Source organism: Puma concolor, chromosome D3 (genome assembly GCF_028749965.1).
Source record: "Puma concolor isolate L17-30 chromosome D3, mPumCon1.1.hap2, whole genome shotgun sequence".
NCBI classification, from domain to species: domain Eukaryota; kingdom Metazoa; phylum Chordata; class Mammalia; order Carnivora; family Felidae; genus Puma; species Puma concolor.
In genome coordinates, this window is record NC_141678.1 from 6,426,452 (window position 1) to 6,452,746 (window position 26,295).

At 53.2% G+C, this 26,295-nt stretch overlaps 1 protein-coding gene across 7 annotated transcripts in view; it reads left to right on the forward strand.

Annotated features, from left to right (window-relative positions):
- Window positions 1-488: 488 nt before the first annotated feature.
- The window catches only part of RILPL1 (Rab interacting lysosomal protein like 1), a 40,144-nt gene continuing 14,337 nt past the window's right edge, over window positions 489-26,295 (forward strand). For 5 of the 7 annotated variants that reach the window (XR_015242189.1, XM_086681508.1, XM_086681509.1 and 2 more), the window contains exons 1-4: window positions 489-1,409; window positions 8,598-8,748; window positions 20,554-20,672; window positions 21,267-21,488. Coding sequence is in view for 5 of the 7 variants with exons in the window: in XM_086681508.1 (XP_086537634.1) it covers window positions 1,101-1,409; window positions 8,598-8,748; window positions 20,554-20,672; window positions 21,267-21,488 (801 nt within the window). In the remaining 2 variants the exon portion in view is untranslated. The remainder of the gene's footprint in view (window positions 1,410-8,597; window positions 8,749-20,553; window positions 20,673-21,266; window positions 21,489-26,295) is intronic. The other 2 variants (XR_015242190.1, XM_025933455.2) reach the window with 2 other exon arrangements.

Genomic DNA, 26,295 nt, shown 5'->3' on the forward strand with positions numbered 1-26,295 from the left:
GCTCTGCGGGCGGGGCCGGCCGGCTGCTTCGGGGGCAGGGGACCCCTCCACCCTTCCTTCGGCCCCTCTCGGGCGCCTGGGCTGGAGCGCAGGGCCCGGCGCCGCCAGCTCCGCCCGTAGCTGGGTCTACGGGCTGGGGAGCTGGGGGGGCTGGGGGTGGTCCTCGCTCTCTCCCCAGGATGGGCCCCATCCCGGAGTCCACCTCTCGACCCCTCCATTCCGCTCCACCGCCGGGGCCGCCGCCCGGCGCGGCGAATCGTCCCCAGACGAGCCTCCCCCATCGCCCCGTCCCCCTCCCCCTCTCCTCCGGGCTAGCCTCGACCCCTCCCCGGCGGCAGTGGGAGAGGAGGAGCCAGGACCGGGCCGGAGGAGGGGGCGGCGCGCCCGGACGCTCGGGGGGCGCGGAGGAGGAAGGTCCCGCGGGGCCGGGGGGAGGGTGTGTGGCACGGGGGCCGGCGAGCGGGGGGAGGGGGCCGCCTAGTCGGCGGGTCGCGGAACGGGGCCCGCGGGGACCCGGGCGCCCTCGGGCGGCGGAAGCCGGGCGCGCCCCTCGCCAGGCCGGGATCGGGGCGGGGCGCGCGGCATCCCCGCGGGGGGAGCCGGTCACCGGGTCTCGCCGCCACCAAAGTTTCCCGGAGGAGCCGCGGCCGCCCTTCCTTCCCCGGCCCCGGGCGTGGGGGCGACCCCCGGGCGAGAACTGTTTCCGAGGGCGACCGGGCCCCGTCTCCGGCTAGACCCCGCGCCTCCATTGCGCCCAACTCGGATTCCCAACTTGGGAGGCGCCGCGGGCCTGCGCACGCGCGCCTTCCTCGCCGCCGCCGCCGCCGCCGCCGCCGCCGCCTCCTCCCGCCGGGGAGCAGGCTCCGGGCCGAGCCGCGCGCCGAGACTCGCCCCCCGCGCGCCGCCCTCCGGCTCGCGGTCCGCCGCCCCCGCCCATGCGGACGCCCGCCCGCCGCCCGGTGCGCCCTCGCCCGAGGGCCAGCTGAGCGCGGACCGCCCGCGGCGGCGCGAGGTGGGCCCGGCCCGGCGCTGCCCTCGACAGCGGCAAGTTTGGGAGTTGCACTAGTTTGCGGGGTGGGGGAGAGGCCGGGCGGGGGGCCATGGAGGAGGACCGGGGGTCGTCGCTGGCGGCCGAGTCGGCGCTGGAGAAGAACGTGGCGGAGCTGACCGTCATGGACGTGTACGACATCGCGTCGCTCGTGGGCCACGAGTTCGAGCGGGTCATCGACCAGCACGGCTGCGAGGCCATCGCGCGCCTCATGCCCAAGGTCGTGCGTGTCCTGGAGATCCTGGAGGTGCTGGTCAGCCGCCACCACGTCGCGCCTGAGCTGGACGAGCTGCGCCTGGAGCTGGACCGTCTGCGCCTGGAGAGGATGGACCGCATCGAGAAGGAGCGCAAGCACCAGAAGGTGGGCAGCGACCCCAGTATGCCCATCCGGGGAATGGGGCCGCTGGGACCCAAGGGCCCTTCAGCATCCCGCAGCTGTAGGCGCACACGTTTGTGTATGCAGAGACTAGACGAGGAGAGACCCGACTGGATGAGAGAGGGAGGGAGGGAGGCCCCTGGCCCTCTTTTGTCCAGCCAGAGCCACCTGGCATATGCCACCTCAGAGATTAGGGCAGTCCTTTGGAGTCAGACCTGAGTTCCAGTCCCACCTTTACCGTCTAATAGCTGTGTGACCTTGGGTAAGTTACTTAACCTCTCTGTGCTTTATTTCCTCGCATGTCAAATGGTGATAGTAATAAGACCCACCTCATTAAGAATTAAGTGTGATGTATCTAAAGCGCATAGATGATATTATTTTCCAGAAATGAAATAAGCCCTCTGCCCTTCAGTCAGGCCCCTTTCTTCTTCTCATCCCCAAACCCCCCGTAGCAAAGGGGATGTGACCTCCAGCCACCCAGCTCATCAACCCCCAGACTCTGGGTTTCTATTTGCGAATTGTTCCCAGAATTCCTTCTAATTTATGAAACTGAAGTGCTTTCCCCTCCTTGATTTTATCTTTAATCTTCACAGAACTCTCAGAGGCAGGAATTATCTTCGTTTTACAAATGAAGAAAATTGGGGGAGGGGGGATTTGCCCCAAATTAGTGCTGAGAGAATCCCAGGGCAGTGGAGGTAACTCTGGTGCCTCTTCCCCACCCGGGGGATAGGACACGATTTGGGGCAGCTTTAAGCTAAGCCTCTGCCCTGTGAACAAGAATTCCTCGGAGTGCATGAATCAGGGCCTCTCTACTGGACTGGGAGTCTAGACAAGGCCCCTGGGGAAAAGGAAGTGGGAGATGTGTGGTTTCCTGCCCCAACCTCAGGCCAGGGAAGCTTCTGTCAGACCCTTTGGACAGAGAATAGGAGGAAACGCCTTTCCTAGGAGCAATCAGGGTGCCTGAGGGGGCTCTGGCTTGCTGTGTGGCCTCAGGAAATGTACTTGGCCTCTCTGAACCTCTCTGGCAGGCCATAACCTATTGTGTTTCAAGGAAAATAACCCAGGCTGTGTATGTAGTCTTAACCTGGGGGCAGAACTGCCAGTGGTTAAGAGCACTAGTGTTTGGGAGGTTTGACAGTGTTTGTCCTCATAGGTCCCTGTGCCCTGAGGTCAGGAAGGAAACTCAAGCTCCCAAGTGTTAGGCAACATTTCCAAGATCATACTCGGAGCTTGAAAATGCCCCAGCCCTGTAATTCATGTCAAGTTCCCAGGGACTTTGGAGCCAGACAGCCTGGCTTCACACCCTGCCACTGTGTGATCTTAGGCAAGTCAGCTCACCTCTCTGTGCCTCAGTTTCCTCAGCTGTAAAATGGGGATAATAGTACTCATCTCATAGGGTTGTGGTGAGAATTGAAGGGTTGGTTAATTTCCATAAAGTGTTTGGGACAAGGCCTGGCCCATTGTGAGGGCCTTACAAGTGTTAGCTGTTGTCTTTAGGCCTGGATAGGCTTTCAGTGAGGTGTTCGTGGTCCGATACTGGGGACCCCACTCCCAATCTCTTTTAGAGAGTCAGGGGGAAGGATCTTTGAAATCCCCTCGTGTGGCTGCCAAGGGGCTTAGCCCGGGTCACACAGAAGTCCCAGCGCCTCTGTTCCCACCCTTGACGTTGGAATTCTGCAGCAGCTGGGCTGGGGGACATCCTTGGGAGCCATCGGAGGCCGCTAGGCTTGGAGTCAGATGGCATTCCCAGCCAGCTGCACTTGTCACTTCTGGACCGCCGTCAGCCAGGAAGTAAACCCCAGCATGCTCAGAGCTGAGGCTTGTTTGTAAACACTGAGGATGATCTCTCCTAAATCAGAGGGCAAAACCCTCTTCCCATCCCAGCCCCTTGTTTACTTTTCTTTGTATTCTTGGGATCAAGAGAGACTTCTCTGGGTTTTTTTTTTTTTTTTCTTGTGTTCTCAAAGGCTCTTCAAGGTGTTATTTCCACAAAAATCTTCCTAACATGTCCTTGGTCTTATCAGTTTGTTCATTCCTCCCTCTTTTTTCTGCCTCATCCCCCTCCCTCTCTCTCTCTCAGCACAACGCATGCACCCTGTCTTCCGCCAACTCCTCCCCTGAGCATACCCCCCCCCCCCCCGCCCCCAGATTTAGTCAGTTCTGCTCATCATACAGACTCGGGCCACAGTCTTGACATGTTCTGTCTATCTGGTTACTCAGTCTGCAACCCCGTTGATGGGCCACAGCATGCAAAGTGCCCTCCTAAGTGACATGGGCAGTGCAGAGACTAGGAAAGCTGGATCCTCATCTCAGGCAGTGGGTGGGTAACTGGGAAGACAAGAAAAATACCAACAGGCTTAGAAAGCAGTGGCTGTGCGGATACAGTTGTCTATATTGTTAACAGGATATGTTGTTCATTTGCTCGTTCAACAGATGTATTTATCCAGCACCTGCTATGAACTGGGCACTGTTCTGGGCACTGGGGAGACAGCAGTGACCACAGTAGATGAGGTCTTTGGACCTGACTTTCTAGTGCAGGGCTGTCCATAGAAATATTATGTGGTGGGGGGTGGGGGATGCCCGGGGTGGCTCAGTTGGTTAAATGACTGACTCCTGATTTCAGCTCAGGTCATGGTTCATGAGATCGAGCCCCGTATTGGGCTATGAACTGACAGTGTGGAGTCCGCTTGGGATTCTCTTGTCTCCCTCTCTCTCTGCCCCTCCCCGACTCGTGCGCACACACTCACTCTCTCTCTCAAAATAAATAAATAAACTTAAAAAATAATATTATGTGACTTGTCACGTTAATAAAAAGACACAGATGAGGTTAAAAAAATTTTTGATATCTTATCAAACCAAGTCTTTGCAAAATATTATTTCTGCATGTAATCAACATAAAAATTATTTTTTATTGAGACATAATTGACATATAACATTGTATTAGTTTTAGGTTACAGCATAATTTTTTTAAATGTAATTTTTTTAAACGTTTATTTATTTTTGAGACAGAGGGAGACCGAGCGCGAGTGGGGGAGGGGCAGAGAGAGAGGAAGACACAGAATCTGAAACAGGCTCCAGGCTCCGAGCTGTCAGCACAGAGCCCGATGCGGGGCTCAAACCCACGAACTGTGAGATCATGACCTGAGCCAGTCAGACGCTCAACTGACTGAGCCACCCAGGTGCCCCGCATAATTTTTAAAAAATGTTTATTTTGAGAAAGAAAGAGAGCAGGGGTGGGGCCTAGAGAGAGGGAGAAAGAGAGAATCCAGAGCAGACTCCTTAATGCAAAAGCAGAGCCTGATGCAGGGCTCGATCCCATCTACTGCAAGATCACGAGCTGAGCCGAAATCAAAGAGTTGGACGCCCAACCAACTGAGCCACCCAGGCGCCCCTAGGTGTGCAGCATAATGATTTGATATTTATGTGTATTGTGACATTTACCATCCATCACCTCACATAGTTACTCAAATAATTATTAAATAGGTATTTTGCATTTTTTCCCTATGTCTTTGAAATCTGATGTGTGTTTAACCCTGTTGCACGTGCTAGTTCAGACCAGCCACAGTTCAAGTGCTCAGCAGCCACATGTGGCTTGTGGCTACTCTATTGGATGGTGCAATTCTAGTGTAAGGAGATAGGTATTTTTTAAAGTTTTAAAATTTTCGGCTTGTGATAAGTGCCATGAAAAAAATAAAAGACTGATACGAAAGAGACTGACTAGGATGGGACAGTCAGGAAGGCTTCCCTGAGGAGGTGACATCTGGGCTGAGATCGGAATGAAGTGTGGGTACCCTCCACAGAGAGAGCTGGGGGAGAGGCGTCCTAGGCAGACACCACAAGTGCAAAGGCCCTGTGGTAGGAACGGGCTTGGTGTGTTCAAGGAACACAAAGAAGGCCAGTATGGTTAGAACAGAGTGAGTAAGGAATACGGGTGGGGGATGAGGTCAGGGAGGTGGACGGGTCTGATTATACTGGACTTAGTAGGCCCACATAAGGAGTTTGAAGACTATTAGTCCTGAGAAGGCAAAGGAGGCGATCAATCAGGGGTGACTTCCTGGGAGAGCCTTTTAGCTGGTGTGGAGGCAAGATTAAATTTGCTGCGGTCAGCTCAGAGGCAAGAGCCACATGCTGCCCTGTGCCCCCTTTGAGGGAAGGAAAAAAACCACCCTGAGGGTTAAAGTCTGTATTCATCTATTGCTGCTGTAACAAATTACCACAAACTTACTGGCTCGAGGTAACACAGTTTTGTTAGGATAATGCAGAATATGCTATTTATGGGTCACATCAATACGGATAATGCTGGATAAAACTCTGGAGCTCAAAAATCAGAAAAGGGTTTCGCTGCGTTAAAACCAAGGTGTCAGAAAATTCATTTCTTCTGACAACTTTCAGGGAGAATCCACTTCCTTGCCTTTTCCAGCTTTTGGAGGCCACCGCGTTTCTTCGCTTTTGGCTCCTTCCTCCACCCTCACAGCCAACAGAGTACTGTTTTCAAATCTCTAGCTCTGACTTCTGTCGCCACATCATCTCTGACTCTGATCCTCCTGCCTCCCTCTTTCGCCTGTGAGGACCCTTTGATTACGTTGGGTCCGCTGGATAACCCAAGAGACTCCCCATCTCAGGGTCCTTAACTTAACACCTGCCAAATTGCTGCGTGAGGTCACATAGTCTCGGGTTCCAGGGACTGGGATGTGCACGTCTTTGGGGGCCGCTGCTCTGCCTACCGCAGTCAGTTACACTTGACCGTTGCCCACTGGGACCCTCTGTGCTCAGCCTGTGCCAGATGCGAGCAGGGAAGAACCAGCTAGAAGAGCCTGTCTCTGCTTCCGGCCCACACCTGCGCGTGGGAAGGCCGCATGCCTGCTCCATCATTCCACCACCGCTTCCGCCCTCTGGCCCTACCCTTCACCTCCCTTGGTGACCTTGAACAGCTGTGCGAATACTTAGTTATTACCTCTCATTGCCCCAGTGCAGCAGACTTCCTGACAAAGGAGATGGGGATTTAGGAATGTATTTAAAAGATGAACGGAGGCCGTGTTTACCCGGCCTAGGGCCGGCTTGTGACAGGCTGTAGGAGGAACAGAAACCGGCAAACACATCTTTAGCATTTTCTGGGACCTGGGCACCATTCCAACCATTGACATAATCCTCATGACAGCCCTCAGAGGTAGATATGACACTATTTTCCACATTTCCAAGACACCCAAAGATTCAATAACTTCTCGAGCATCAGCTAGTAAGGGGCAGAAACAAGATTCAAACAGGCCAACAGGCTTCGGTATCTATGCTTTCAACTGGCATTATGTCCCGCAACAGTGACCGTGCTCTGTTTAGTTTCTGGTTTTACAGCAGACTTTTTTTTTTTAACGTTTATTTATTTTTGAGAGACAGAGACAGAGCGTGAGCGGGCGAGGGACAGAGAGGGAGACACAGAATCAGAAGCAGGCTCCAGGCTCCGAGCTGTCAGCACAGAGCCCGACGCGGGGCTCGAACCCACGAACCGCAAGATCATGACCTGAGCCGACGTCGGACGCTTAACCGACTGAGCCACCCAGGCGCCCCAGAATTAAACACTTTAAATGGGTGAACTGAGGGCGCCTGGGTGGCTCAGTCGGTTAAGCGTCCGACGTCGGCTCAGGTCATGATCTCGCGGTTCGTGGGTTCGAGCCCCGCGTCGGGCTCTGTGCTGACAGCTCGGAGCCTGGAGCCTGCTTCTGATTCTGTGTCTCCCTCTCTGTCCCTCGCCCGCTCACGCTCTGTCTCTGTCTCTCAAAAATAAATAAACGTTAAAAAAAAAACCTTTTTTAATTAAAAAAAATAAAGTATATAATTCAGGGGTCTTGGGTCTATTCACAGAGCTGTGTAACTTCCAGTAGAATCAATTTTAGGATATTTTCATTACTTCGAAAAGAAAACCCGTACCCATGAGCGGTCATTCACTTCTCATTTCCCCACCAACCCTCCAACCCTAGACGAGTGCCAGTCTGCTTTCTGTCTCTTGGATTTACCTGTTCTGGATACTTCCCATCAGTGGAATCATACACTGTGTGGCCTGACTGCCTTCACTTAGCAGCATGTTTTCAAGGTCCATGCATGTTGTTCTTCAACTGATGGACATTTGGGTTGTTTCTTGCTCTTGGCCCTTGTGAAGAATGCTGCTGTGAACATTCGCATACAGGTCTTTGTGTGGACATGGGTTTTCATTTCTCTCTTTTTTTTTGAATGTTTATTTATTTTCAAGAGAGACAGAGACAGAGAGCAAGCAGGCGAGGGGCGGAGAGAGAGGGAGACCAGAATCCGAAGCAGCTCCAGGCTCTGAGCTGTCAGCACAGGGCCCGACGCGGGGCTCGAACCCACAAACCACGAGATCATGACCTGAACCGAAGTTGGGTGCTTAACCAACTGAGCCACCCAGGCACCCCTGGTTTTCATTTCTCTTGGGCAGATCCTTGGATTGGAATTGCTGGTCACATGGTACCTGTTTCTGTTACTAAGGGGCTGCCAGACTGTTCCCCACAGTGGCTGCACCAGTCTGTGTGCTCACCAGCAAGGCTTGAGGGCTCCAGCTTTCTCTCATCCTTGTCAACACTGATCATCTCTCTCCTTGATTACAGCCCCTCCCAAAATAATTTCAATAGACTGATCTTAGTTATCTTCACGTCAACCCTGCAAGTCTAGATGATGGCTCCCCCACTAAGGGAAACTGAGGCTCGGAGGGGTGAAGCGAGTTGGTTGCCCAGGACCGCTTCAGGAGACGCCCGTGTCAGAGACACAAGGAGTGCTGGGGCCCAGGGGCATCCCCGGGGGTCTTTGCAACTTCTTTCTCCCTTGGAGAGAGGTCTGTCCTCACTCAGGGACTACCCACAGATCAGGGCCGCGACCTGCCCAGAGAGGTTGGGGGTGTTAGGGCCCCTGTGGCCCGGGGCCGCTCATCCGCGCTCTCGGTCTGTCTAGATAGTTAGGAGGTATGGTTGTAGCCCAGTCGGGTCCTGGCAGCACGAATGAGGGCCTTGCCCAGAGGAAGGGCACCTTCTGTCTCTTGCACATGGACTAGTGGCGGCCTTGTTCTCGGTGCCCCAAGGCCCAGGCAGGCCCGGGCTGCTCCCGAGGGAGGGGGGTGAGGCCACCGCCCAGGCAGGCTGTGACCCCACGGCCGGCCCGTCGCTTTCGCAGGAGCTGGAGCTGGTGGAGGACGTGTGGCGGGGGGAGGCGCAGGACCTCCTCTCTCAGATTGCCCAGCTGCAGGAGGAAAACAAGCAGCTCCTGACCAACCTCTCGCACAAAGACGCCAGCTTCTCGGAGGAGGAGTTCCAGAAGCACGAAGGTAGGAGGAGGGGCCAGCCCGGGAGGTCAGGGGAAGGCTGCTCCCAGCGTGATCGCCCACCTCCTCGGTAGCAGTCATGGTCACGGTCCCCGAGTGAGGGAGGGCGCGTGCTGGGTCCCAGAGCCTTTTGTCTCGTGTGGTTCCTGTCACTCTGCCTGGGAGAGAACGTGTAGCCCTGCTTTACAGAAGGTGAAACAGGTTCGTTCAGCGGATTGTCATGGGTTCCTCCCTTTCGAGGCTCCGTTCTAGGCACGGGGGACACACAGTGGACAAGACGAAGCCCTTGCCCTCGTGAAGCTTGTGTTCTAGGGCTGGGGAGGGGCTAGATGATAACCATGTAAACCAGTAGATGGCATGGTTCCAGATGGTGACCAGGCCTCTGGAAGAACCCGACCTGGGGGTGTGATAGAGGTGATTTGGTGGGGGGCTTCTTTAGATGAAGTGATCAAGGAAGGCCTCTCTGACAAGGTGACACTGGAGCCCTAGTGAAGTGATGGAGTGAGCAATGCAAATATCTCGGGAGAGAAGCAAGTTCAAAGGCCCTGGGGCATGCGTTCTGTAAAACCAGGAGGGCCAGTGTAAGAGGAGAAGATGATCGAGGACAAAGGTGGTTAAAGATGAGGTCAGAGGGCTCAGCAGGGTCGGATCACATAGCCCCTGAGAGACGAAGGTTTGGATTTTATTCCAAGTGTGCGGGAAAGCAACTGGACTCTTGCCATGGGCACACGTTGAACAATGAATGACTGAGGGTGGTAAACCAGATCTGAATGGCACTGGAGCCCCTAAACTGTCATTCACCCTGCAAGCAGTTATCTAGACCCTTCACTCCAGGCCCTCTGCTGCTTTTGGGGATGCAAAGACAGACGTGGGATATGCTCTGAGCCCCCGTGGGCCTGCGTCAGCTCTGTTCTCCCCTGGAGCCTCCTTCCTAATCAGAGGCTGCCTGTTGTCCCAGGAATGTCAGACCTCTCTCTTCCTCTTGAAGAAACTCCCCGGGGACCCACACAAGCCCTCCCACCTCCCCCTGCTCGATGGGGTGAGAGGCGGGCTTGCATGGGGGCTGATAGTTCAGAGCCATAGTTACGCCTCTGTGAGATTAAAGTAGCAGCACACTGATACGGACTGTAGGTGCTGCAATTCTGTTTTCTTTGGGTTTCCTGTGTTGACATGCATATCGTGCAATGAAAGCAAAAGTCTTAGTGGTTAGAAGGACTGGCTCCAGAGCCAGACTGCCCAGGTGTGAATCCTAACCCAAGACTTACCTCCTGAGTGACTTTGACCAAGTCACTTGATCTTTGTGTGCCTAAGTTGCTCTCCACGTGAAAAATGGCAGAAACACTGTGTGTCACTCTTAAGGTTGTTGTGACAATTCGATGAATTAGTATCTGTAGTTTGCTTAGAATAGTACCTGGTACGTACACACAGCAAGTGTCAGAGCTGTTATTACTGAATTTCTGTTACCTAGTCCAACCTCCTTATTGAACAAATGAGAAAAATTGAGGCTGAGAGAGGGGCAGTGAGGTGCCCAAGGTCATCCAGCAAGTTAGTGGTGAAGTCAGGACTGGAGCTTGAGTCTGCCAAAGCAGCCCTCTCCCCCCCACCCCACCCCCCAAAGAAGGCTTGTACCTCTCTGGGACCTCTTGATCTCAGGCCACCAAATGGGAATCGTGCCCAGCCCCAGAGATTGGGCCACTGTGATATTTTAGTGCCCAGGCGCTGACAGTTCTGGACAGACCACTGTTTATTCATTGACCCTTTGTAAACTCGTTTATCACTGAAGTGCCTGCTCTCTGCCTGGTGCTCTGGCTGGATTGCCATGTTGGAGGCCAAGAGGCACCTGCTAGGGCCCGAATCTCCCGTCCACAATGCCAGAGGGGGCAGGGATGGAAGAGTGTGGCCGAAGGAAAACTATTATTCTACTTACAACACTCTGACCCAGATGTGTGGGGTATTTTTTCCCCACACCAACCAATTTTCCAGGCACCAGCTGTGTGTCCTAGAATTTAATTCACTTGTGACACTGTCTACCCCAGAGCTAGCATCAGACTCCACAAGTTGAAGGATCAGTCCCACGAGACCGCCCCCACTTCAGGTGTCCTTTGCAGGCGATGGGTCCCCAGGATACACACATTTCTATCCACCTTGGCTGCAAAGTCACAGGTTCCCACAACCACCCCCCACAAGCTCAGTACTTTTCTGGAACGGCTTACAGAACTCAGAGACATGCTATTACTGGTTTATAAAGGATACAAAGGATATTATAAAGGACTCAGATGAATAACCAGATGAAGAAGGGTACATAGGGTGAGGTCTGAAAGGGGTCCAAGCTCAGAGATTTCTGTCCCAGTGGAGTTGGGGTGTGCCACCGTTTGTGCACATGGATATATTCATCAGCCTGGAGGCTCTCTGAACCCCAGAGACCGATGGAAGTGCCATTCTGTAGGGATGCACGATTAAATCACTGGCCATTGGCGATTTGCTTTGTGATTAGGTCAATCACCAGCCCCTTCTCCCCCCTAATCACCAATCATATAGTTGGTTACTCTGGCAACCAGAACCCCATCCTGAAACCATCTAAGGGGGCCACCAAGAGTCACCTCATTATCATAAACTCAAAAATGGCAGAAAGGAGCTTATGACAATAGAAGATACTCCTCTCCCCTCTTCAGGAAATCACAAGTTTTAGGAATTCTGTGCCAAGAACTGGGGCCAAAGACCAAATGTATATATGATACGTATATATCATACATATATGTGTGTATGTGTGTGTATATATATATATATATATATATATATATATACACATATTATATGTGTGTGTGTAAAGTGCTTAGCACTTATATTCATATTCACATACATAAAATGTATATTATGTATATATAATTATATATTATATGTGTAAATATATTTTTCTTATTATATTGCAATATCACAGTGGCATGATAATACATACTCAGTCCCTTGAATGAAAAATAAACCCAGCAAGTGTAATACACAAAGCAGGAGATTATAGGATAGGAGAGTTAAACCAGTTATACTGGAAGTTACATTAAATGTAAACGGACTAAAAGTTCCAGATAAAGATTGTCAAAAAGGATTTAAAAAATTTTTTTTCATGTTTATTTTTGAGAGAGACAGAGAATGAGTAGGGAAAGGGCAGAGAGAGTGAGACACAGAATCTGAAGCGGGCTTCAGGCTCCAAGCTGACAGCACAGAGCCTGATGCAGGGCTCGAACTCACTAACTGTGAGATCATGACCTGAGTCGAAGTTGGACACCCAACTGACTGAGCCACCCAGGTGCCCCTGTCAAAAAGGACTTTAAAAGTTCAACTGTAGGGGCGCCTGGGTGGCGCAGTCGGTTAAGCGTCCGACTTCAGCCGGGTCACGATCTCGCGGTCCGTGAGTTCGAGCCCCGCGTCGGGCTCTGGGCTGATGGCTCAGAGCCTGGAGCCTGTTTCCGATTCTGTGTCTCCCTCTCTCTCTGCCCCTCCCCCGTTCATGCTCTGTCTCTCTCTGTCCCAAAAATAAATAAACGTTGAAAAAAAAAATTTTTTAAAAAATAGACTTCAAGGCAGAGATCACTCTGATGATAAAAAGTTCAGTTCACCAAGAAAATGTGGTTTTCAATTTGTGCATACCTGGTAATTTAGCCTCAAAGTTTATAAAGCAAAAGTGAGGGGCTCCTGGGCAGCTCAGCCGGTTAAGTGTCAGACTTCAGTTCAGGTGATGATCTCACAGGGTTCGAGCCCCACATCGGGCTCTGCACTGGTGGTGTTGAGCCTGCTTGGGATTCTCTGTCTCCCTCCCTCTCTGCCCCTTCCCCACTTGTGCTCTCTCCCTCTCTCTCTCAAAATAAGTAAATAAACTTAAAAAGAAATAAAGCAAAAATGAACAGAAATATGTCCAGAAGAGGCAAATCTATAGACACAAAGCAGACTAGCGGTTGCCAAGGGCTGCAGGGAGGTCAGGAAAGGGCAGGGGTGGGGGGGGTGACTGCTAAGGGGAATGAGGTTTCTTTAGAGGAGTGATAAAAACATAGTGGTAATGATTGCACAGCTTTGTGAACATACTAAAAGCCACCAAATTCTACACTTTAAATATAATAATTTAAAAAGTGGACAAATTTATTTAAAAAAATTTTAATGTTTATCTATTTTTCAGAGAGACACAGAGTTCTAGCAGGGAAGGGGCACAGAGAGAGGGAGACACAGAATCCGAAGCAGGCTCCAGGCTCCGAGCTGTCAGCACAGAGCCCTGTGCGGGGCTCGAACCCATGAACTGTGCGATCATGACCTGAGTTGAAATCAGATGCTTACTGACTGAGCCACCCTCCCCCAAAGTGGACAGAAATTAAGAAAAAATACATCCACAATCATCGTGGGAGATTTTAACATGCCTCTCTTAACGGACAGAGTAAGCCAAAACCAAACATTAGGGACCAAAACAGTAGGGACACCAAACAGTAAACCAAAACCAAAACAGTAGGGACACCTGGATGGCTCAGTCAGTTGAGGGTCTGAATCTTGATTTCAGTTCAGGTCATGATCCCAGGGTCGTGGGATCGAGCCCTGTGTTGGGCTGTGCGCTGAGCATGGAGCCTGCTTGGGATTCTCTCTCTCTCTCTCTCTCTCTCTCTCTCTCTCTCTCCCTCTCCCCTTCTCACGCGTGCGCCTGCTCTCTCTCTGTCTCAAAAACAAAACAGTAAAGTTTTAGGATGTGATCAGTGGATTAGTAAAGCCATGTCCGTGTGTGAGGGAGGGGAGACCAGCCCCAGCCCTGCAGATCCTGGCCCGCTGAGCCCCGTGAGATGCAAAGCAGACAGAGCATCGGAGGTACGAACCTGCTGCAGCCTGTGGACATAAACGGCCGAGGACTGGACTCAGGTGGGGCCAAAGTTTGACTTTCTTCCCTCAAAAAATTGCCTACAGCCCGAGAGCTGAAGGCAGGAAATCTGCTTGGGCGTCTCAGTTAACATTTTCTGTCAAAGGAGACCTGAGCCTGAGCGGTTCCACAGCTGAGGCCCCCACGTCCAGCCTCAAGACTTGAGGACATTGATGGAGTTTTTCCCAATGTTTTACTTTCAGGAGAAAACAAAATGAAAAACAACTTTTCGAAGCAAAAATACAATGCATGCATGTTATTATTATTATTATTATTATTTTTTTAATTTTTTTTCAACGTTTATTTATTTTTGGGACAGAGAGAGACAGAGCATGAACGGGGGAGGGGCAGAGAGAGAGGGAGACACAGAATCGGAAACAGGCTCCAGGCTCTGAGCCATCAGCCCAGAGCCTGACGCGGGGCTCGAACTCACGGACCGCGAGATCGTGACCTGGCTGAAGTCGGACGCTTAACCGACTGCGCCACCCAGGTGCCCCTATTATTATTTTTTTAATCAAACAGTGCAAAACTGTGGTGAAAACTCGATCTCCCTTCCACTGCTAATTCCTATTCCCAAGCAGTCTGCCTGGAGGAAGCCCTGGAAAAACCCTTTACAGTCTTTCTGCAGATTTTCTGTGCGTGTTCAAATGTCCATATTGACACAAATGCAGAAGGAAAACATCCCCTTTCACCCCCTCACAAATGGTAACTATTTCTAGATGTTTGGCGCCTTGGTTGTTAGGTTTTTTGTTTTCGTTTTACCTTTTTATTTTGGAATAGTTTTAGATTTACAGAAAAGTTGCATAGTACAGAGAGTTCCCATAATGCCACTTATAGTATCCCCCTAAGAGTGACATCTTGTGTCACCACGGTCATTGGTCACAACGAAGAAACCCACATTGGCATGTTACTATGAACTGTCCCACAGGCTTTATCTGGATTTCACCAGGTTTTAGATTAATGTCCTTTTCTTGCTCCAGCATCCGGTCCAGGATGCCATACCGGATATAGTGTTCACTTACTGCATCTTGCAGAATTTCCATATCCATACCGATCTGCTTCTTTGTTTTTTAAGAACGGCAAGGCAGTAGAGCGGAGGAGTTAAGGCCATGAACTCGGAAGCCAGACTGCCCGAGTCCAGATCTGAGCTCCACCGGATCTCACCTGTGGCCACGTTATCTACCTTTACGTAATTCGACTTCCTCGTTTGTAAAATGTGAATATTATCATAAGGATTAAATGAGTCGCTGTATGTAAAAGGCTTGGCACCAGATAAACATTTGCTGTGATTTGTTTTATAACTGCATTATTGAGGTATCGATTCGCCCATTTAGAATGTACAGGCCAGTGGCTCTTAGCCTACTCAGAATTGTGCGGTCATCACTACAACTTAGGACATTTTCATCCCCTTAGAAGAAACACCAACCCCCTTTCCCACCTTTACCCGATTCTTCCCGCTGCCATCCCACCCCCAGCCGCAAGCAACCACCGATCTGCTTTCTGCCTCCGTAGATTTGCCTTTTCTGGACGCTTCATGTAAGTGGGATCGATTAATAGGTGATCTCTTGTGTCTGGCTTCTTTCACTCGGCATGGTGACCTCAGGGTTCATCCACATGTAGCGGCTGTCCCTGCCTCGCTCCTTTTTATGGCTGAGCGATACCCCACTGTACGGCTGGGCCGCGTTTTCTGCTTATCCATTCATCTGTCGACGGACACTTGGGTTGTTTCCAGCTTTGGGCTGGTGTGAATAGTGCTGCTGTGAACATTCCAGCACCAGCTTTTGTGCAGACGTGTGTTTTCAGTGCTTTGGGGTGTATACCTGCGAGTGGAATTGCTGGGCTGTGTGGGTAACTACGTTGAGGTTATTGAAGAGCCCTCAGCTGCCTTTCTGTCTGGGACCTCTGGGGGTGACCCGGGAGCTCCCTTGCCTGCCCCAGTGATGCTTCAGAGGCACCTGGGGCCTCAGGCCGTGGCCGTGAACGCCCGGGGCGGCTGCTCCTGTGCACATCATCACATCTGTCCGCTCTGAGTGGGAGAGCTTTGCCTCAGCTCTCTTTCCAGACCCCTGTGGGCTTAGCCCCCATGGGCACCATCTGAGACGCCCTTCATTGGCATCTAGCGTGGGTCCGACTCCCAAAGGGTTAGCTCGGGGAGGCTTGGGTTTTCCACTCAGCACAACCCCCACCCGAGTGGAGAGACCGGGCAGATGCCAGGCATGCCTTTCACGGTTATTTTTATTTTGCACGGGAAACCATGGGAACACAGCACGGACAAAAGCATTTCTGCCACCTGTGAGAGGAACAGACGTTGGGCAGAGGGGTCCCTGCGGGGAGGTGGAGCCCGTGACGTTCGACCTGTGTGCCAGGCGCTCCTTGAGATGTGGGGCAAGGCCCAGGGGCTGAGTGAGGATTTGAGGGCACCGCTGTGAGGTGTGGGGCGAGTGGGCCAGGAGAGCCTGTGTAGATGAGCTCGCCCTGCATATGCAACAGTGCTTATTAGACTAACATGGGGCACAGGGCACTGTCTGCTGTCTCCTGCTCCCTGGAAGTCTCCAGATTAAAGAGCACGTCCCTGCCCCTTGTTTTTGGAAATCCTTTTTGTCGGCTGGAGGGCAACGAGAAAAACTGCTTGTTAGGGGTGTCTGGGTGGCTCATTCGGTTGAGCATCCGACTTCGGCTCAGGTCGTGATCTCCCGGTTCGTGAGTTCGAACCACACGTTGGGCTCTGTGCTGACAGCTCAGAGCCTGGAGCCTACATCGGAGTCTGTGTCTCCCTCTCTCTCTCCCTCTCTGCCCCTCCCCCGCCCACACTCTGTCTTTCTGTCTCTAAAAAATAAATAAACATTAAAAAAAATTTTTTTAAAGAAAAACTACTTGTTAGCGTATGCGGAAATGAATTGCAGGTCTCAAAGCCATTGGACTAGGGAGATGTGGGGGGCGGGGGTAGGGATGTGCTCAAGGGTCTGGAAAAAATTCTTGGGCTCTGGCCAAACAACTCCATAACCAGGAGAGGAGGAAAACCGACCACAGAGCCATTTTCTGAAGAGCAGCCTAGAACAGCAGTGCCCCCCCCCCCCCCATAATATAAGGCATCGTGTTCTCAGAGACTGCCGGGTGGAGTTCAGATGGGGCGCCTGGGTGGCGCAGTCGGTTAAGCGTCCGACTTCAGCCAGGTCACGATCTCGCGGTCCGTGAGTTCGAGCCCCGCGTCGGGCTCTGGGCTGATGGCTCAGAGCCTGGAGCCTGTTTCCGATTCTGTGTCTCCCTCTCTCTCTGCCCCTCGCCCGTTCATGCTCTGTCTCTCTCTGTCCCAAAAATAAATAAACGTTGAAAAAAAAAATTAAAAAAAAAAAAATTTTTTTTTAAAGAAAAACTACTTGTTAGCGTATGCGGAAATGAATTGCAGGTCTCAAAGCCATTGGACTAGGGAGATGTGGGGGGCGGGGGTAGGGATGTGCTCAAGGGTCTGGAAAAAATTCTTGGGCTCTGGCCAAACAACTCCGTAACCAGGAGAGGAGGAAAACCGACCACAGAGCCATTTTCTGAAGAGCAGCCTAGAACAGCAGTGCCCCCTCCCCATAATATAAGGCATCGTGTTCTCAGAGACTGCCGGGTGGAGTTCAGATCCCAGCCCCACCCTTACCAACCGGGTCACCGGGGAAGGGCACCTAACCTACCGTTCCCATCCTCAGATTCCTTACCTGTGAAATGGGAACAGCAGCTCCCGGCTCCTAGGATTGGTGAGAACAAAGTGTATGGAGCATCAGACTTGGAGCTGCCCAGTAAAAGATGTCCTTGAGGGCGATTAGGTTGATTTGGTCCTACCAGCCGAGCCTTACGTGGAAGCTGAGAGTGACTGGTATGAATTTTAGCTCAGTAAAGACTCAGCCGTGCACCCTCTCTGGGCCTTTCTGCATAAGCTTGCCAGAGCGGTTGAGTTTCCTGGGGTTACTGTAGCAAAGCACCATGAACTGGGGCGCTTGAAACAACGGAAATGCGTCCTCTCACAGATCTGGAGGCCAGGAGTCCAAAGTCAAGGTGTGGGAGCCTCGTTCCGCTGCTGGAGGCCACCAGCGTGCCTTGGCTTGTGGCCACGTCCCTCCAGCCTCTCCACTGTCATGTGGTCTGTGTGTCTGTGTCAGAAGCCCCGTCTCCTTTCCCTTCTAAGGGTTCCGGTGCTAGGATTTAGGGCCCCCCTCGTGTGGCGTGACCTCGTCTTCATCAGTTGCATCTGTAGAGACTCTTTTCACGGAAGATCACATTCTGAGGTTCCGGATGGACAGAGGTTGGGGGGGGGGGTGCTCTTCTAGCCCATACACTTGCCGATAACGTCAGGAGCTTGGGCCACGGGAGGCCAGCAGGATGGCAGCGTGGGCTCTGCCCCCACGACCACCTGACTGTGTCAACCAGGTGCCACTAACTGGGTGCCACCAACTAGCTGTGTGGCCCCGCGTAAGTTAAGTAGCTATCGTGTACCTCAGGCTTCTTCTGCCGTAACAACGAGGAGAGCAGGAATTCTACTTCGTAAGGTTTTCCGAGGATGAGATGAGCTCCAAGTACAGTTGCGATCAGGTTTTTCCAGGAGACTGTGAGATGAGAATTCCTGTGCAGGTGATTTTATTTATTTATTGTTTAAGTATTCATTTATTTTTGAGAGAGAGAGAGAGAGAGAGGCTGAGCATGAGCGGGGGAGGGACAGAGAGAGAAGGAGACACGGAATCCGAAGCAGGTTCCGGGCTCTGAGCTGTCAGCACAGAGCGCGACGCGGGGCTTGAACTGACAATATGCAAGATCATGACCTGAACTGAAGTCAGACACTTAACCAACTGAGCTACCCAGGTGCCCCCCCCTTTGTAAATCTTTATTGTTAATTTATTATTTTTGAGAGAGACAGAGAGTGTGAGCAGGGAGGGGCAGAGAGAGAGGGAGACATGGGATCCAAAGCAGGCTGTAGGAAGGCAGTGTGGCATCTTGGAGAGGACATGGGACTCGGAGTCAGAAAACCGGGGTTGGAGCCCTGGCTCTGCCAGGGCTTGGCTGTGCGACATTGAACAAGTCTGTCTCTGGGCCTCAGTTTTCCGTATGTGTAAGATGGGACTGATGTTAAAAACAACAGTGATAATAATACCCACTTCTGGAAATAACACTGAAATCGGTTAAGGATATAAAGCGTTTTTTCCTTAGTGGGCTTGGTGGGAGTGAGTCGTGCTTTGGCAATGAGGGGGGCAGCGGGGGATGGGTCCCGACCGCATCAGCCTGGAGCGTCTACCCCGTGGGAAGCCCTAGAATACAGAGACAGTTGAGGCAGGATGGCTGCCCTCCAGGACGTCCGCATTGTGACTGTTATAGAAAGTCTCACGCTCTTCAGGAGCAAGGCCCAGGTCTTACCTGGGTTTGTGGCCCCTGCAACATTGCACAAATGCCTGTTCATGGTGTTCACCACCTGCTTGGGCATATCCAGGACAGGAGAGGGGAGATTCTCAGAGGGAAAGACTCAGATGGAATGGAGCAGGTTGGAGGAGGGAATCATGTAGGGAGAGAAAGGGAGAATGTTTCTCTCTTGTTAGTCTGTGGTTGAGGCTGACCACCACTGCTCCTGGGAAGCAAGGATTAGCTGTCAACCCCAGTGCTTGTAGGAGGCTGAATAATGGTCCCCAAAATATCAGGTCCTGATCCCTGGAATCTGTGGATGTTACCTCGTAGGGTAAAATATTTACAGTTGTGGGACGCCTGGGTGGCTCAGTCGGTTAAGCAGCTTGCCTTCCGCTCAGGTGGTGATCTCACAGTTCGTGAGTTCGAGCCTTATATCCGGCTCTCTGCTGTCAGTGTGGACCCTGCTTCAGATCCTCTGTCCCTCCCCTCTCTGCACCTGCTCTGCTCACCCTCTCTCTCAAAAATAAATAAGCTTAAAAAAAAAATCTTTACAGATGCGATTTTGTTTAAGATCCTGAGAGGGGGAGGGGCGCCTGGGTGGCTCAGTCCGTTAAGTGTCCGACTTTAGCTCAGGTCAGGATCTTGTGGTTTGTGAGTTCGAGCCCCATGGCGGGCTCTGTGCTAACAGCTCGGAGCCTGGAGCCTGCTTCGGATTCTGTGTCTCTCTCTGCTCCTCCCCTGTTCATGCTCTGTCTCTCTCTCTCTCAAAAATAACTAAACATTAAAAAAAATAAAAAAAAAAAAAAGATCTTGAGAGGGGAGGTTATCCTGAATTATTCAGGTGGGCCCTAAATGCGATCAAAGTGTCCTTATTATAAGAGCGGGGCAGAGAGAGGTCTGACACAGACCGAAGAGGAGGAGGCCCTGTGACCACGGAGGCAGAAACCAGAGTGATGTGGCCACAAGCCCAGGGACACTGGGAGCCACCAGAAGCTAGAAGAGGGAAGGGACTCATCCTCCCCTAGAGCCTCCAGAGGGAGCACAGCCCTGGCGACATCTTGACTTTGGACTGATTTTAAACTTCTGCCTTCTAGAACTATGAGAAAATAAATTTCTGATGCTTCAGGCTGTCCGATTTTGTCACTCGTGTTGCAGCGGCCACCCGTCCCCACGGTTTATGAACGCCCTAGATCACTTAGCGAGCACCTGCTGGGTGCCGGGCACCGTGCTAGCCGAGGGAATACGCAGTGAACGGGACAGGCAAGGCCCTGCCTCCCGGAGCCGACTGTATACTTCGGGGGGCCGGGGGCCGGGGGCGGCAGGAACAGACAGCACCCCTTGGCTTTGTCTCCCACGCTTCCTGTGTATTCGCTGAATCAGTCCTCACAGCGGCCGTGTGGGGTAGGTACTATGTTTCCCATTTTGTGGATGTGGAAACTGAGGCACAGAGAGGCTAGCCCGAAGCAGCGGCCGGGGCCCTGAGGCGGGATGAGCTCGGAGGGGACGGGGGACGCGGGGCTCACCCGCTGCCCTCGCCCACCCCGCCGCAGGCATGTCGGAGCGCGAGCGGCAGGTGATGAAGAAGCTGAAGGAGGTGGTGGACAAGCAGCGGGACGAGATTCGCGCCAGGGACAGGGAGCTGGGTCTGAAGAACGAAGACGTGGAGGCCGTGAGTGGCAGCCCCCGCCCCGTGCCCGCCCTCCGGGCCAGCGGTCCCCTTGCCCCCTTCTGGCCTTCCGTGGGCTCTGGGCGGCGGGGTCCGGAAGCGGCGGCCGCGGGGCCGACCCTCGGCCGGGTGTGCGCTGCCCCAGGAGGGAACGTGGCGCTGCCTGCCCCGTGACCTTGCTACTCCCACGCCCCGGGGAGGTGCCGAGGCCCAGTCAGGCTTTGTTCTGGCCCCGACGCTTCCGTCAGCCCCGCCTCGTCGTGCCCCTCCGGGAGCAGGCCAGCACGGTCCAGGCCGCTCTAGAAACCCGGACGGCGTCTGCGCCGGAATTAGAAAAAGATGCCCCATTCTCAAGGCATGCTACTTCTGTCCGTTCGGAAGTCGTCGTAATACACTGACGAAACACTTCTCTTCCAACTGTCATCAGATTATCCTAGCGTTTCTGGCCTCAGCAGTTCTAAGAATATGAGCAGACTTCAAACAAAGCAAGATGTCTCCGGTGCGAATGGCACGCCTGTAGGCGATTTGCCCTCGTGCAGTGCACCACACGAGCTACTGCATGTGGCGGCCCCATAAACGGCCTTCCTCTTTCTCCAGCTGCAGCAGCAGCAGACGCGGCTGATGAAGATCAACCACGACCTCCGGCACCGCGTCACAGTGGTGGAGGCCCAGGGGAAGGCCCTGATCGAACAGAAGGTGGAACTAGAGGCAGATCTGCAAACCAAGGAACAGGAGATGGGCAGCCTGCGGGCAGAGCTTGGGAAGCTGCGAGAGAGGCTGCAGGGTGAACTCAGCCAGAATGGAGAGGAGGAGCCCGAGGTAAGCGGGAAGCCAGCCACCGAAGCCAAGTGGGAAGGTAGGTCTGTGAGCCGGCTGGAGGTGGGCAAGGCTGCCTGGTTTTTCCCATTACACTTAGGGGAACTGGGAGGAGCCTGAGGGGGGAGCTATAGCGTGTAGCTGGCTAACTACACGGACTCTAGAGCTGGTCCGACTCGCTCCGAATCTAGCCTGTTACTACCCCCCTGACCTTGGATAAATTACTGAGACTTTCCGTGCCTCAGTTTCCTCATGTCTAAAATGGGAACAATAACAGTCTAGCCCCAGGTCATCGTGACAATTAAGTGAGTTAGTTCACTTACAGTGTTGGCTGTTGTTATTGATTACCGTGATCGTCTGGAGGAGTCAAAAAGGCTTTTTCTGAGGAGGTGATCAAGGGACGCCTGGGCGGCTCAGTCAGTTAAGCGTCTGACTCTTGATTTCGGCTCAGGTCATGATCTCACAGTTTGTGAGATTGAGCCCCGAGTTGGCCTCTGTGCTGACATCTCGGAGCCTGCTTGGGATTCTCTTTCTCCCTCTCTCTCTCCCCCTCCCCCACTCGTTCTCTCTTTCTCTCTCAAAATAAGTAAGCATTTTCTAAAAAGACATTATCAAAAGAAGGAGAGAGTAAACAGTGAAGGGGGAGTGAGTTCCAGGCAGGGGAGTGGCACACGCAAAGGCCCTGTGGCAGGAGAAATTGCAGTGCAATCGGGGGAGCCTAAGAAGACAAGGGTGGCTGGTATGCAGTGTGAGGGGGAGGCAGAAGGTCTGAGTGAGGTCAGAGAGATGGGCACGGGCTGGTGCTGCAGGCCAGGGAGGCCACAGGGTGGGGTTTGGTCTTCTACCTGGAAGCACTGTGCTGAGTACTGTGGAGGTTCAAAGAGCTTACCGTCCAGTGCAGGAGACAGACTTGGACACCCACAGCCACTTAAGGTGGGAGGGGATTATCTTCGTGGTAAGAGACTGTCTTCTGGGTTCCCTTGAGGCAGAGCTTGAGAAAAGGAAGATGGGCAGGAGGTTTACCTGGGAGGTGACCCCAGAGATCAGGGGCATGAGACGGGGAAGAAGGAAAAGTGGATTCAGGGGTGTTACTAGCTCAGTCCTGCTGGGACCTCTGAGAAACACACAGAAGTGTCTTTCTGGAGGAGAAAGGCTTGGAACGTTCATCCACATGCACCCGCCCCCAGTGAGCTGGTGGCCTCTGGGGGTGTTATGTCCCCGACAATCCCGGGCAGGACTTACAGAGCAGATCTCAGGGCAGAAATGGAAAGATGTGCGATGTGTGCCTGGGGTTGGGGGGGCAGGGGGCCTTTTTCCACGGCTGGAACTACACCACAGCTACACCTAAAATCTGGACACGGGGCACCAGAGGGGTCTGCCCCAGAGAGGTGCCCCCGGGGGGTGTACCAGGAACACAGAGATGGGGCAGTTAATCCTGACGGGGGTGGCGCACAGTTTCATGGAGGAGGTGTCCCTTCAGCTGGATGTCAGTGTTGACAGTGCTAAGATTTTGATAGGTAGTTGTGGAAGGTGGACGTGCTGCTTCAGAAAAACAGTGGACTGTTCGGGAAGGGCTCGGGGCTTACTCTTTCTTCCAGCAAATATTTACTGACTGTTTCAGGTTTGCAGACACTGTGCTAGTTTCCTGGGTTACAGGTAGGGGAGGGAAGACAGATGAGCCCACAATCAGGTTGGCTCAAATGCCAGCACGGTCGTTAGATATCTCGTGAGTTCAGGCCAGACAGTTCTAGATTCTCCGAAGCACAGGTACCTGGGATACAGTTAGGGAGGTTAGGGAAAGAGGCCTTAAAAGGGAGAAGTTAGGGCTTGCTTTTTGGCTAGAAGTGACAGAAGCCTAAATTAAAGTGGTTTAAGGAATAAAAAAACAAAAAGAGGAATTTTGGGTTGTATAGTAAAAGCTTTGAGGTAATGATGGCTTCAGGTATAGCTGGTTCCAGGGGCCCAAATGATGCTATCAGATCTCTCAGCTTTGCTTTCCTCTGTGTCGGTGTCGTTCTCAAGTCGGCTCTTGCCATATAGTGGCCCCTGGTACACTACCAGTATACCAACCCCAGTGAAAAGAAATTGCCTCTTTCCCAAATTCCCAGCCAGTCTCAGGAAACCCTCTCCTCGGCCCATCGCTGAACCAGTCATTGTGGCCTGAGGTCCGGAATATGCATGGGGTGTCTGTTCCTGAGTCACATGGCTACGCCACGCGGTGCCCATCCATGCCGCACGCGCCGGAGGTGGGCAGAGGGAGTTTCTCTAGAGGACAGCGGCAAGGACCCAGCCCAGACAAGTATGGAAACGGTGGCAGGGCAGACAGAGACGGCAGCCGTCGTCTACAGCACCGGGAAGTCGGAGCCCAGAAGGCCACACACAAGACTCTGAGCAGTGGGGACTGTGGCGCCCCCCACAGGGTTCAGCAGGGGAGGAGTGGGATCAGCTCGGAGTCTATGGAGGGCTCTTGGGAGGGGAAGGAGCTGAAGGCAGACATGGCTGTTGGGAGCCCTTTGCAGTAGTCCAGACAAGAAAGGCGAGGTCTGTGCCCAATCTATGGCAGTGGGATGGGTGAGGAGGAGACAGATGCCAGAAATAACCACTAGGCGCGGCTGAGGGCAGTCACCCCCCCCTCCTCCCCTGGTGTCCCTCTTCCAGCCCCCTGTGCCCCATGAGAAGTCAGGCCCGGCTCCTCCTGGGAAGGCGGGGCTTGCCGCAAACCCAGGTCCCGGGGACACCACCCCAGCCACGAGACGCCGAGCCCTGCTCCGCATCTGTTTAGCGACAGGACAGGGACGTGCCACGTCTCCTTGGCCCAACTGCCTGTCCGTGTCAGTTTCCCCTGCTGGCACCAAGCGGGTGGGACGGAAGTGGAGCAAAATCAGGTGGCAGTTATGACTAAGCCGCGGGGCTGCTTTGCGGAGTCTGTTCCCAAACTTGGGGCGTCCTTGCTGAGTTTGACTCCCTCCCTCGGAGCTGAGTAGGGTTCAAGATACTTGTCACTCACACAGGGAAGCTGCGGGTTGTGGTGGCTTTCCACCTGCTGCCGCGGGATCTGGGGCCCATCCATCTCTTTGGGGCTCAGTTTCCTATCTGAAAAATGAGGGGAATGAGCTTGAGGTGGTTCAGTAGACCAGCTAGCTAGCGTGGCAGGGATAGAGGGCCGTGGGGCCGGAGGAGGGCATGGTGGATCCTCAGTGGAGAAGCGAGCACAGTGCAGGTTTTCAAGTCATTGAGACAAGTCTTATGGGATAGCTAGGATGATGCCTAGGGAGGAATGTGGGGCAGGGCACTCCAGGCAGGAGAAAGAACACGAGCCAGACTAGAGAAGGAACAGGTGCAGCTGGGGTGGTGGGCTGGTCCTGGCATAGGATCGGTGAGAGGAGATGGGAGCTACAGAGGGATCCAGAGGTGGGGAGGAATCAGTTCTCATCAATGCCTTGGTTACTCCGGTTCTCCCCCTCGATTCATGCGATCCTTTCTGAGCTACATCAGTCTTTCACTGTGACCACCGGTAAATAAGCCTCCTTATATGTTTTTATAACATAGTTATTGAGACATTCACGTACAATTCAGCCACTTAAAGTATACAGTTCAACAGGTTTTAGTATGTTCACTCTATTGTACGACCATCTCCACGATCTAGAACATTTCCATCACTCCCCAAAGAAACCCCGTACCCATTAGTAGCCACTCCCCATCTCTGCCTCCCCCAGCCCCTGGCCACAGTGTCTCTGGATCTGCCTGTGTGCGGACATTTCAGGGACGTGGAATCACGTAACACGTGGTCCTGACTGGCTCCCTCACTCAGCATGTTTTCTAGCTTGTCCGGTTTCTCATGTTTTCACTGGAGGCTTTTCTACCTTTGATAGGTAGACATAGAACCCTCTAGAAAATGATTTGGTGGGCTCCCTATCTAAAGGATTTCATCTAAAATCATAACAAAACTGTGAAGCTAGTAGTTACCTACTTGATGTCTCTGCCTTACAAATTCTGTTATCTTAATAAATGTTTATTTAAGTGCTCAGGGAAAGCAGACCAGGGGCCTGATGGCTGGTGTGTGAAGCTGGGTTTTCTGGCTGAATGCATGCATGGTGGGCCTGGAGTTACTGAAGGTAACCAGGGCAGAGTCACCCCCCGTTGCTGGGCCAGGAGCTGAGGGAGCATAGTGGCCTTGATGTGCCCAGGTCGGGGGAGAGGGGCCAGGGGGCTGGGCCTCAGGACGCAGGGCCCTGGTGGAGGATGTGGCCTTCCTTAAGCCAGTCCGGCCCCACTGCTTGTCAGCTGGCTTCTGGGGCCTCCCTGGGGACAGCTGGGGCCTCAGGGCATCTCCTTCAAGCTGTGCCCAGAGCGCCTCCGGGGACTAGTGGACAATCCTCGATAACCCCAGCCACCTCTGTGGTCCCTCGTGGAGTAAACTTAGAAGACCCATCGGCGATGGGCCTGATTTCCACGGTGGGAAGAGCCTTCGCGGTCTCTCTCAGGACAGGCCAGTCCTGGGCTGCTCGAGGCGCTACATTGGCACCTGCAGGGCCTCCGGAAGAGCTGGAGCCCCACACTCCCTCTTCTGCACTTCAGGCAGCGGTCCCAGAAGTCGGGACTTTTTTGCAAACCTGTCTGGGAATCCCCTGAGCTCTAGGGCATGAGGTTGCTGCTCTGATTAAAGAAACATCCCTTCCCCAGAGAAAAAGAACTCAGGTCTGAGGAAGCCTTTCCGTTTCTTGGGTGCTTACAGCCCACGGGGGTGGGTGGAACCTGCTGGGTCCGGAGAGCATGTGTTCTGGGGAATCTCCGGTCTCCAGTGCCTGGG